The 12,335-nt window shown below is 35.9% G+C and overlaps 1 protein-coding gene across 5 annotated transcripts; it reads left to right on the top strand.

Annotated features, from left to right (window-relative positions):
• The first annotated feature begins 4,289 nt into the window (after window positions 1-4,289).
• On the top strand, window positions 4,290-11,201 carry serpine3 (serpin peptidase inhibitor, clade E (nexin, plasminogen activator inhibitor type 1), member 3). Of its 5 annotated transcripts, none has more exons than XM_073855153.1 (10): window positions 4,290-4,586; window positions 5,391-5,682; window positions 7,313-7,543; window positions 7,621-7,662; window positions 7,798-7,851; window positions 8,613-8,790; window positions 9,079-9,179; window positions 9,830-9,916; window positions 10,708-10,807; window positions 10,897-11,201. In XM_073855153.1, the coding sequence occupies exons 2-10, from the start codon at window positions 5,418-5,420 to the stop codon at window positions 11,036-11,038; spliced, it is 1,200 nt and encodes a 399-aa protein (XP_073711254.1). In that variant the 5' UTR covers window positions 4,290-4,586; window positions 5,391-5,417; the 3' UTR covers window positions 11,039-11,201. The 5 variants fall into 5 exon arrangements, with proteins under 5 accessions (XP_073711254.1, XP_073711251.1, XP_073711253.1 ...); XM_073855152.1 differs by having other exon boundaries at window positions 4,296-4,586; window positions 8,592-8,790; window positions 10,897-11,198; XM_073855150.1 differs by having other exon boundaries at window positions 4,295-4,586; window positions 7,621-7,851; window positions 10,897-11,198.
• Window positions 11,202-12,335: the final 1,134 nt, after the last annotated feature.

The raw sequence follows: 12,335 nt of genomic DNA, 5'->3' as shown, positions 1-12,335 counted from the left end.
TTTTGAATATGGGTAGGTTTCTGCAAAAACACCACATTTTGAGCAAAAAGCAGAGATAATTCCATTTTTGTGACGGACTTTTCATAGAGATCCCATTCAGAGCGATCTTTAAAACAGACACGGACATGCAACAGCTTGCCATAGGGCAACACTTCCGGGTTTAAAAAGTTGCGGAAGGGCGGTATTGCGGAAAGACGGTAATTCTCGTCAATGGCGGGGAAAGAGTTAATTTTATGCAAAATCCAATATCTGCCGTGTTATTCTGTCATCTTCTCTCTCTTTTTTCCCAAAACGCGATAAACGCCACTTCTTCTTCTCTGCAGAATGCAATAAATCTGCTCAACAAATCACAGGGCACAATTTCACGCATTAATTGTAAACAACAATGGTGACGCGTTGAATACACAGAATCCTAGTTTTCCTCTTCTACTTTCTACTTCATGATCAACAAACAAACAAAAGCAAAATAATACTTTTGATGGCATTGATAAACCTGTGGTGATTTTCTGTGACGGGAAAGGAACATAAGCCATCAAAATCTAATAATCTACTAATTTAATGCACTCAGGAGACGGAAAATGCCAGCTGTTGCTTGTTCTCACAAGACAGAATAGTTTCTGTCATGCTAACACGTTGAACACAGAGGATCTTAAAAACTTTCCATTATTTTACTCGAAGCCAACGAAAATCAAACAGGATCGCTGATCGCTGTGAAAAAAGTTCAGCAACGACATCCCAAGAATAACAGCAGCAATGAGTTAATTAAGTGTTATTAATATGACAAAGTAAATGTTTTGATAAATGCCATTAATATTTTTTTATCAGTGTATACCACTAGTCAACTAAAAGAATATAACATGGCATAGATGAATGCACATTTATATAGGCTATTGATTCAATAGATTTATAGAATAAAACAAATAAAATAAAAAAATCAGTTTTCATAATAATTCTTTGAAAATCAAAGTATGGATTATATTTTTTAATGTTTTTATAACCTAAAGATGCTATGTGAAAGTTTGTAACAGAAAAAAGTGGTTTTCATCTTGTCACTTTCTTGGTATAGATGGTATACACGGTTTTAACGAAATGAGTCAAAATGGATTTATTATGTTTTGGAACCAAACTCTTCAGTTACATCAAAAGTTGTTTCCTGTTGTATCCCTGTTATTTCATCCACCCCATGTATATATTTTTAGCTTCTTTAAACAAAAGCATAAATATCTGTTAGCTAAGGGCATGACTTTTTATCTCTTTTGTCTGTTCATCTATTTTGGTTTACTACAAAGTTATTTCTTGACTAATGCTTATATATACACACAGGACACATGTATGTTCCATCCTTGTGAGTTTTCACTGTCTCAATGCCAGTACCCCCCCCCCCCCCCAACTAATCCCATGAGCGTACCTGGCACATCGCTACGGCGATACCGGCTCTCAGTGCTACTGTGCTCCGGCACTCAACTGGGATTCTGTTAATCCGGCCCAGCGACCTCAGAACTACAGAAATAGGGCACTAGAGGTGAACGACAGAAAGCACTTTATGAATATCCACAGCCAAGAGCAACAAAGTCCTTAAGGCTGCAGAACACTACATGACCTTTAAAATCCAAACAGATTTAAAAAATACTAAACATCACACGTTTGCTAATTTTACAAATGCTACATTCTTAAAATGCTTGTTTTAAAGGGGACATTTTACAAAATAAATCTTTGGTCAAAAATATCCCACAGATAATTTATTATATCATATTTTCTAGACTATAAGTCAGTGGTTCTCAAACTGGGGGACAGGCCCCCAGGGGGGCCGCGCGATGGTGCCAGGGGGGGCCCAGTTTTATGACATTTTATAAAATAAAAACAATTAAACCTTTAAAAAATAAGGCTACTAACCAACAGCACTACTTTGTATCATTCAATATGTTTTGCTTAATTAAAAGTTAAGTTTTAGAAAAAAAATTGGTCATAAATTGACAAAAACCTGACAAAATTTTATATTGTCTGTCCTACTGATATTGTATTAATTATTTCTGCACTTTGATATAGTACCCACATAAAAAAAATATGTAGTATATTTACTGTAGTAAAATGAATAGATACTAGTGTTTCTGAGCCTTACCACAACAGTGGTTCTCAAACTGGGGTCCGGGGCCCCCAGGGGGTCCACGAGATGGTGCCAGGGGGGCCCCAGTTTTATGACATTTTATAAAATACATTAATTTATCATGAATTCTGTGAAATTAAAGCTAAAAAAATAAGGCAGCACTACATTGTATAATTTAATGTTTTGTTGAATTAAAATGTGAAGTTTTAGAACTGTTTTTTGTCATAAATTTATTTTGTGGGGCCGCGAAAGAATGCACCATACACAAAGGGGCCGTACGCTGAAAAAGTTTGAGAACCACTGCTATAAGTCACACTTTTTTCATAGTTTGGCGGGTCCTGGAACTTAAGTTCAGGTGCGAATTATATTTCAAAAAATTTTCATATGAACCAAGAGAAACCCGCAGCTGCGAGAGTCGGCTCTGTGCTGCTCCTGTATTTATGTAATGGATTCAGTGATGTGGAACTTTTTGAACTTGATTTGGCCTGTCGTGTTAATTTAGCTTATTCAGCCTCCCAGGTATGTTCTGTATGCTATTGTGTTTCGTGTAAATAACTTTTTATGTTACTTTAACATGTACTACAGACACCTATTCAGCCTGCTGTTCTGTGCTATTGTTTAGTTGAATAACTTGCCTTCCCATTAAATGTCTGTTCTTCGGCTTGGATTTTGTGAAATCCTTTTCTAAATAAACGCGACAGATAGTCCAGTGCGACTTATATATGTTTTTTCTCTTCAAAGTGCATTTTTGACAGATGCAGCTTATACTCCGGAGCGACTTGTAGTCCAGAAAATATGGTAGCATGTTAAAATTTGTATGTGTGAGCAAAAATGTGCCATTTTTGGATATGTCCTTTAAAATGCAAATGAGCTAATATCTGCACTAAATGGCATGGATGCTATGGATATGCTATGGATAGTGCAGATTAAGGGGCGGTATTATCCCCTTCTGACATCACAAGGTGAGCCAAATTTCAATGACCTATTTTTTCACATGCTTGCAGAGAATAGTTAATCAAAACTAAGTTATTGAGTTGATTTTTTCACACTTTCTAGGTAGATAGAAGCATTGGGGACCCAATTATAGCACTTAAACATGAAAAAGTCAGATTTTCATGATATGTCCCCTTTAAACCCATGGTTGGGTCAAATATGGACAAACTCGATGGCTAGGTAAAATTAACCTAGAAAATGTCCCTATCTGACCACAATCCAGCATTGTTTAGTGTACTGAACAGTTTCTTTTTACTGAATTTACTGTCAACATTTAAAAAAAAACGTGTCTTGTGTTCACATCAATTTAATGGACTACCCCTTTAAACGTGCAGTTCAATGCTGAGACCTGGTCATACATTGATTATGAAAGGCCACATCTGCTTTGAAATGACTTTGTACCCTTTTTCTTAAAAGACCGTCATGATCATTTTAAATATAATAACACCAAACAAGATCTTTATTACATTTACTGAAAAAACCCTGACCTCAAGATAAAAGAGAAATTGTTTACTTTGGCTGCCCTTCCTTTGGGCGCATTGTCATTGCTCAAGTCACCGTGACTTTCCCATCATTCCTTAAAATACTCAAATTCCATGGATGAAACATTGGAATTGGAATCTCTCTTCCCCACTGAATGCTGCCAAGTTGGTTCTTAATTAACATGCCTTCAGATGGGCACAGTCCAAATACTTAATGCTTACTAATCATTCCCCATTAACATGAGAAAATCTGTCTTCGATCCTTTAAGGTCATTATTCATGTCATGGAAATGCCAATTATTGTGAAGATCTGACTTTTCTTACACTAAAAAATGACCTTGCAGTTAAATGTCAAGATCAGTTTAGGAAACTGCATCTACACACAAAACAGAGATTTATATTAGTTGGCATATTTCCTATATGTAAAGTGTTGTTTATAATACTAATGTTTAAAAATGCTAAACAAATCATTAGACAACTGATCAATAAAATGCACAGCATGGGTGTTTAAAACATTTTTGGCATGTATGATACGAGAACATTTATTAAATGAAATCAGCTCGGCTTTAATTGCATCTCATGCAGAAATGCTGATGCAGCAAGATGCCCATGAGTTTGGGGCACATTCCTGTGTGATAGTTGAGATGGCATTTGATCACCACATCAAAAGGACAGGCTGCTTGTGTAATGAAGCGACTTCTTCATTATGTGTATGCACGCATTTTCTCAATTCGAGTGGGGATTTGCTGGTTGGGGCTTGCCTCACTCTGCCTGGCTCCTTATAGTGGCTGAGTGGTACGGACATCGCCGCCAGAGACCACAAACACGCAGCTCTCCCTTTAAACAAGGTCCCATGATCGACAACTCTTTCAATCAGTTGTCCAAGAGTGGAGGATCAAGGCGAACACACGTCCTTCATCACTTAAAGCAAGAGCTCATTGAGTCATATTGGGGACGCAGGTGAACATCACTGGACTGAAGAGATCTCACTGAGCACAAGACAACAGGTAAGACATGATGATGAGGATGATGTGTGAATTTGGCAAATATCAGTGCATCAAGGGGCAATTGTGGTAGTAAGTGTCTAGCCTGGGAATCAAACCCATGACCTTTGCATTGTTAACGCATTGATATTTTAATTGACCTACAGGTAAAGTTATTGAATTTATTAACTAAATTAATAAATAGAATAATGTAATAGAATAATACAAAAGTATTATTGCATTATTATAATAGTATTATAGTATAATAGAATATATAATAATAAATTGGTTATCTAATAATTTTAGATAAATAACAGACTAATAGAATTCCGAAAAAGTTTGAAAACCACTGATTTAAAAAGAAAGTTCACCAAAAATGATAGTTCTGTTATCATTTTCTCACTCTCATGTTGTTACAAACCTGTATAAATTTCTTTGTTCTGATGAACATGAAGGAATATATGTAGAATGTTTGTAACCAAACCGATCGTGAGCCCCATTTACACTGAAAAAAATTATTCATTGAATTTAATAAAATTTTTTAACGTAAGTGGTTGCAATTAATTTATTTAAGCTACATTTAAACAAAGTTTTATATTTTATTTTACGTTACTAATCTTTTTTGTTTAAATGTAGCTTAAATAAATTGATTGCAACCACTTACGTTAAAAAAATTGATTAAATTCAATTAATCATTTTTTTCAGTGAGTAGGAAAAAATAATATGGAAGTAAATGGGGCTCATGAAAGGTTTTGTTTACAAACATTCCTCAAAATATCTTTCTTCAAATTTTTATTTTTAGGTGAACTTTCCCTTTAATCTTTTCAGAGTTTTCATACACTTCAATCTGACATCATGCATCAGCTGTTTGTGACTTCCCTCTTGGTCTGTCTGTGGCTGATGGAGCGTTGCCATGGCAACAGTCGCTTGAGCAGCAGCCTCAGTGATCTACACACCCAGTTTGGTGTTGGCCTCTACCAAACACTCACAGAGACAGATAACAATTCCAACCTGATTGTGTCTCCAGCCAGCATCTCTTTGTGCCTTGGTCTTCTGCAGCTCGGGGCCAGGGGAAACACTCGAGCACAGCTTGAAGGAGCTCTTGGCTATGACGTGAATGGTAAGAGCTTGATTTTTCTTGGTACTTTTCTTTGTTAAACACTTTAAAGATGTAAGAAATTGAACTTAGATTAAGAGGCACTCAGATAAGAAAACACAAACTTGATTTTGGACATATAATGAAAATCTGACTTTTTTCATGTTTAAGTGCTATAATTGGGTCCCCAGTGCTTTTATCAACCTAGAAAATATGTAAAAGAACAACCCAGTAACTTAGTTCTGGTAAACCATTCTCAGCAAGCATGTAAAATATAGGTCATTGAAATTCTCCCCTTGTGATGTCAGAAGGGGCTGCACTATCCAACCAGGACACTGGCATTTAGGGCAGAGGTCAGCTTATTTGCATTTAATAGGACACACCCAAAAACGGCACATTATTGCTCATGCCTACAAAGTGGCAAATTTAACATGCTGTAATAAATGATCTGTAATGTATTTTGAGCTAAAACCTTAGATATGTTCTCTGGGGACACCAAAGTTTTATTTGACATCTTCTTAAAAAAAAGTCTTGTGAAATGTCCCCTTTAATACATAAAGATGTCTGTGAGTAACATTTGTATATACACTTAAAAAATGCTGGCTTGTTTCAGCCCATGGTTGGGTTTAACATGGACATGTTTAGGTTAATTTAAGCCACCATTTCGGTTTGTCCATATTTTACCCACCTATGGGTTAAAACAACTCTTTGTTCAAAAATTGTTGTTGTGTAATGGCCACACTCTAAAAAATGCTGGGGTTTTTTTCAATCCAGTGTTGGGTCAAAAAGGGACAAACCCAACCAGCTGGGTTGTACTTTAACATATATGCTGGGTTTTTTAAACCTATTTTTATTTTAACCCATTGTTGTGTCAAATATACACATTTTCTGGGTTATTTTGTCACTTTTTGCTGGCTGCATTTTTTAGAGTGTTTGTGTGTCTTTAAATATGTTGATATGACTGCATGACACTACCAACCAACACAATTGTTTTGTGCATGTTGGCATTCTGTACCTGTACAATGCAAAATATAAATAAGCAGTGTCTTAATATTTTCAATTACTTGACAAGTAAACATTATTCACTACTGTGCAAAAGTCTTAGGCCCCCACCACCAGACTTGTTGTTTTAGAAGTTTTTATGTCCATCCATATTTATTTTTCCATCTATTTTATTAAGATACAAACAGAAAATACAGGAAATATGTACACAAAAATCAAAATTTCAGAACTAAATGTCTTCTTCAGGCATCAGTCTGTGTTTAGTGTGACCTCTCTTGGCACGGAACACATCTTGAGCGTTTTTGAGCAGAATGAAGTAAAAAGACTAATTTCTTTAAAATTACAAATTAGGATTTAATTTCATTTAGGTTTAAGAGATCCTGCAGGTTCCTGTTATTGCTCAAGTGGAAGAGGAGTTTACCCTAAAAACTTAACAGATGAGTTTACATTTTTATACTGTTTTTAATACTACATACACATTTCCTGTATTTTCTGAATGTATTCTATTAAAGAGACTGAGAAACAATTATATATGATCACTATAACATTGCAAAAACAACAAATCTAATTCAGGCATGGTGGCCTAAGACTTTTGCACAGTACTGTTTATAATAAAACAACTTGCTTATACAGTACAATGCTCTCCTCACAGATGTTCATGTGCAGGACATACTTTCTCATTCACAAGAAAACCTGGGGAATTCCAGTAAGGGAGTGTGGCTTCAGTTTGCCAATGCCTTATTTGTCCAAAGTGGTGTAAAACTCCTGCCAGAATTTACCCAGCAGGCACTGGAATGGGGTAACAGTAGTCTACTGAGTGTAAACTTCAGCGAATTAAACCACACGCATGATCAGCTACATCAATGGGCACACCACAGTAAAGGTGAGTTTGGGTTAAGAATATGGTTTTGTAGAAAACTACATTTTGATCGTTTGTTGTAATTAATCTTATTTCAACAGCTAATGACAATCCTCAGATAAGACAGGAGCATCTGCAATCCGGTGAGCCCCTAGAAGATGTCCCCAGAAAAGACACATTGCCTCACATGGCTCTGTTGAGCACAGTGGTGTTTCATGGTGCTTGGCAGAAACAATTCCACCGCACTGAGACTCAGAAACTGCCGTTCTTTCTCTCAGATGGCAGCACAGTCAAAGTGCCAATGATGTACCAGTCAACCGAAGTCAACTTTGGTAAGGGAAGGAGCAATAAGGGCTCTAAACTATTATAAATAAAGGTGCTACAAAGGATTCATCGCAAATCACATTAAAAACAATTTTCACACTATGATTTCATGAACTTTGGGTAAATTACATACTTTATTTACAGTACTTAGGCCTCCATGCTACCTTTAGATTTGTTGTTTTTGCAATCAATTGTATAGTGATCATTTATAATTATTTCTCAGTCTCTTTATTAGAATACAACCAGAAAATTCAGGAAATGTGTATAGTATTAAAAACTGTATAAAAGTACAAACTGAAGTATTTAGGATAAACTCCTCTTTCACTTGAGCAATAACAGGAACCTGCAGGATCTCTTAAACCTAAATGAAATTAAATCCTAATTTCAAAATCAGTCTATTCAAAAAAGCTCAAGATGTATTTTGTGCCAAGAGACGTCACACTAAAGAAGACAACATTTAGTTCTAAAAATTGTTTTATTTTTAATTTTGTGAACATATTTCCTTTTTTTATTTGAAAGAGTGAAAAATAAATATGGATGGACATTAAACTTTGCTAAAACAACAAAGCTGGTGATGGTGGCCTAAGACTTTTGCACAGTACTGTATGTGGACTCATTGTGTAGTTACAGTGTTATAACAGAATTTACAAATGTAGGTTGAATAAGAAAATATGACTGAATGCTAAACAGTTTTTTTTAAACTTAATGTTAAAAACATGGTTTCATGTTAAAAAAACTTTTCACTCAGGACAGTTTCGCCTGTCTTCAGAGCAGCAGTATGCAGTTCTGGAGCTTCCGTATCGGGATCGATCACTCAGGCTGTTGCTGGCATTGCCGAGTGACCGGAAAACCCCTCTATCGCAGCTGGAATCTCAGCTCACAGCCCGCACTGTGGAATTGTGGGATACTGGGTTAAGGCACACTAAGATGGATGTATTTGTACCCAGGTAATACCATCAACACATAAACCAAATGCATGTGAAATTTAACTTACATTTTAAAATAATTAAAATGCAGGTACTCTTTGATAAATGTACAAAAGGCTGGTACAACTTTGTGGTACCTCAGATGTTTCTACTTGTACTTCAAAATACAAATTGGCACCTCAAAGGTAAATATATGTACCTAAATGGTACCTGTACATATTAGGACCTTTTTAAAGGGAACTATCAGTGACAGCTTTTGTACCTTTATTTATGACAGTGTATTACACTGTGATCATGTGTGATTTGCAGGTTTAAGATGGAGAACAGATTTAATCTAAAGCCCGTTCTTCAGTCTCTTGGTATCTCTGATGTCTTCAGTCCATCAGCAGCAAATTTTAAAGGAATTTCAGGTATGGTAAATTTGCTAAAACATTTAGTTTTCACATTTAGTGCTGCAATTTAAAAGGTGCATATTACACCCTTTAAGATGTATAAGTCTCAGGTGTGCCAAGAATGTGTTTCTGCGAAGCTTCAGTTCAAAATACCCCGCATATCATTTGTTCTTTCCTATTTCCTATTTGGGTGGGAGCAAAAAAACACTGTTTTTCAACTACAACTCTTCCTTACCTGCCGACAGTGAGAGCTTTTGGTTAAAAATAGATTTGATTCTTGTGAATACAGTCTGAGACAATAGTATCTTTAGCTGCATTAGCACTACAATGTGCTAACAAATACATTTACAAAAGCTTTTGAATAAAATTAACCAGATAGTGTCCGTGGGCGGGGCTTTGTTTGTATGATGTCACATTAACAAGTGAATCAAAACAGCAAGTCTAATGAGACTATTTTGGTTTAATGGGGTTTATAAGGAAAGGGTGCTCGTTTTTTATTGTAGCGTTGTTGTGCTAACGCATTTATGTTCAAAGATCTTGTAAAAGTGGATTTTGCATTATATTGCAAAAATATTATTGCTCAGTTTACAGTTAAGTTATACATTATTTTACACTGGCCTATAAACCCCCCAAATAAAATACAAACCTTCTGTCTGATGTGTCTACAGATAGAGAAAGGCTTTTTGTATCCGAGGCTTTTCATGAGGCAAGAATAGATGTGACGGAAGAAGGGACAAAAGCAGCATCAACCACAGGTATGTCATGGTTTTGCTTGCTAAAATGGATTCCAATTTGAAAATAGAGCAATGTTACACAAAAACATATTAGAGATCTCTGGATATTATGTTGTTTAAGGTTATCAGAAAATATATATATTTAAGCATTACCTTTGGAAGGTGGATACAGCACTTTGTTTTAAAGATGTGAAGGATTTAGGGTGTTTTCACATATAGTTCATTTTAAAAGAACCAAACCCAGTTCACTTAAAGTGAACCAGAAAAGGAACTAGCTGGATTTGACCTCAGTCCTTTTGGTGTTCACAATATAGTGGACTCAAAAGAGGACCCAGTTCTTTTTTTGGTCCTCTTTAGAACTGAAGTGATCTCAGACCTTTTCTTGTTCACATCACAACTTCATAAGAACTTAGACCCCAGCTTTCTGTGCAGCAGTTGATTTTGATACAATGTCCAAACGACTTGCAAAGTGGACCGGGACCTCATTGATTTCACATATCAAAAAGAAATCGAACCACAAAAGAACCCAAAAGCGAACCGTACTCAGACCACCTCCTGACGTGGTCTGAGTTCGGTTCACTTCTGGGTCCTTTTAGGGGGGTCTGAGATCACTTGGTTTGTTCACATATACACCCTGAACTGATCTGAGAGCGTTTGGAGGGCTCAAACGAACTAGGTGTGAAAACACCCTTAGACTAGCATTAGATACTGTTTTTGACATACAACAGCTGTTTTTGTCAGTCTCTGTTGTTTTAGCATGCGAGAAACATTTCCTAACTTGTAAACCTTTCACCATACTGTTCTTTCTTTAGCAATGATGCTATTGAAAAGATCTCGCTCAGCAGTTTTTAAAGCAGATCGACCATTTCTGTTCATCTTAAGACAGATCAGCACAGGTATATGCTATACATTGTAAGCAGCATCTGTAAGATAATAGACAAAATCATTGAAATTGTATTTTGTTCTTACTATTTTGTTTTGTGTGCATTTTTATTCCACAGGTTCATTATTGTTTATAGGTCGAGTTTTAAATCCATCCGAGATGCCTTGAGATTCATGCAAACTGCTTCAAATGTAGTAACTAACTCACATCACCTCCCTGAAAAATGTTCAGGGGTTCAATGGAATATCCGAGGACCATAAGGGGGTCGGTCTACTGACAAATAAGAAAGAGGGACATGACTTTCTGTATATATCTGTAAATAAAATTGTATTACCTCCAGGCATTTTGCACTTCAAATCGCTGCTGTCATGTTTTGTTTTCTCATTTCTGCTGTGCCTGGAAAACAATGGATCATACAACAATGCCATTCAACGTAACAGTCACACTGCAAAAAAATGACTTTCTTACTTAGTATTTTTGTCTTGTTTTCATTAGAAATATCTAAAAATTCTTAAATTAAGATACTTTTTCTTAATAAGCAAAATTACATCATAAAATAAGTTAGTTTATAGACAAAAATATACAACTTAAGTGAATTTATTCTTAAAACAAGCAAAAAATATCAATGGGGTAAGAAAAAAAATCTTAAAGATTTAGTTTTTCTTAAACACAGGGTTCCCACGGGTCCTTGAAAGTTTGTGAATCTGGGGGGGGGATTAAAGGCCCTGGGAAGTTTTTGAAAATATACATACATAGACACAGCTCATTGAAAGTGCTTGAATCTATTTTATGCAAGAGATTTACTGGAAAAAAATCCATATTATTCCCTGTGTAGTGTAGGAAAATATCATAAAAATTCTAGCACTTTAAGTACACGTGCTAAACTGTTCGCTTTAAATGCTTATATCTTCTGTATGTTGATTCATGCCAAAATGCTTTTTTGCATAGTTGTGTTTGACAAATAAAACCGTCTTGGGTTAGGTATGTAACCGTTGTTCCCTGAGAAGGGAACGAGATGCTGCATCTCCCTTGCCATACTTCCTGCGTCTCTGTAACGCCATCTTTGGAAATATTTCAGATAGCAATTTCCTGGCTCCGCGTCACCATGTCTTTGTCGTTAAGCCTCACCATTGGTTGAATTTGATAAACATAGTGACACAGCACGAGTTCCCTCAAAAGGGAACTGTAACAACGTAACCTTGCTCTCACTTGAAATGTGTCCCCACATTTGGTATTGGACCTGGAAAGTCCTTGAATTTGAAGTTAACTAATGTGTGGGAACCCTGTAAACACTCAATTCAAGCTAATTTTTTGTAGTGAAATCAAAGAGCCAATGAGGTGAAGCCTTTAAAAGTTTTTCTTTATCTAAACCTTTATAAGCAGCATGGGCACATCATGTCAAAAAAAAAAATTCAAGTTATGAGCTTGACAAATCAAGAAAATATAACGGCGCTGCCACAAATTGCTCACATCCCTGAACAATGAACAACTTGGTATTATTAGCACAAGAGGCAAATGAAAGGCAAGTGAAAAAAATAGACAGAAGATGAGTCACTT

Source organism: Misgurnus anguillicaudatus, chromosome 17, assembly GCF_027580225.2.
Source record: "Misgurnus anguillicaudatus chromosome 17, ASM2758022v2, whole genome shotgun sequence".
In the NCBI taxonomy this organism is placed as follows: Eukaryota; Metazoa; Chordata; class Actinopteri; order Cypriniformes; family Cobitidae; genus Misgurnus; species Misgurnus anguillicaudatus.
This window is presented reverse-complemented; position numbering and strand designations above follow the sequence as displayed.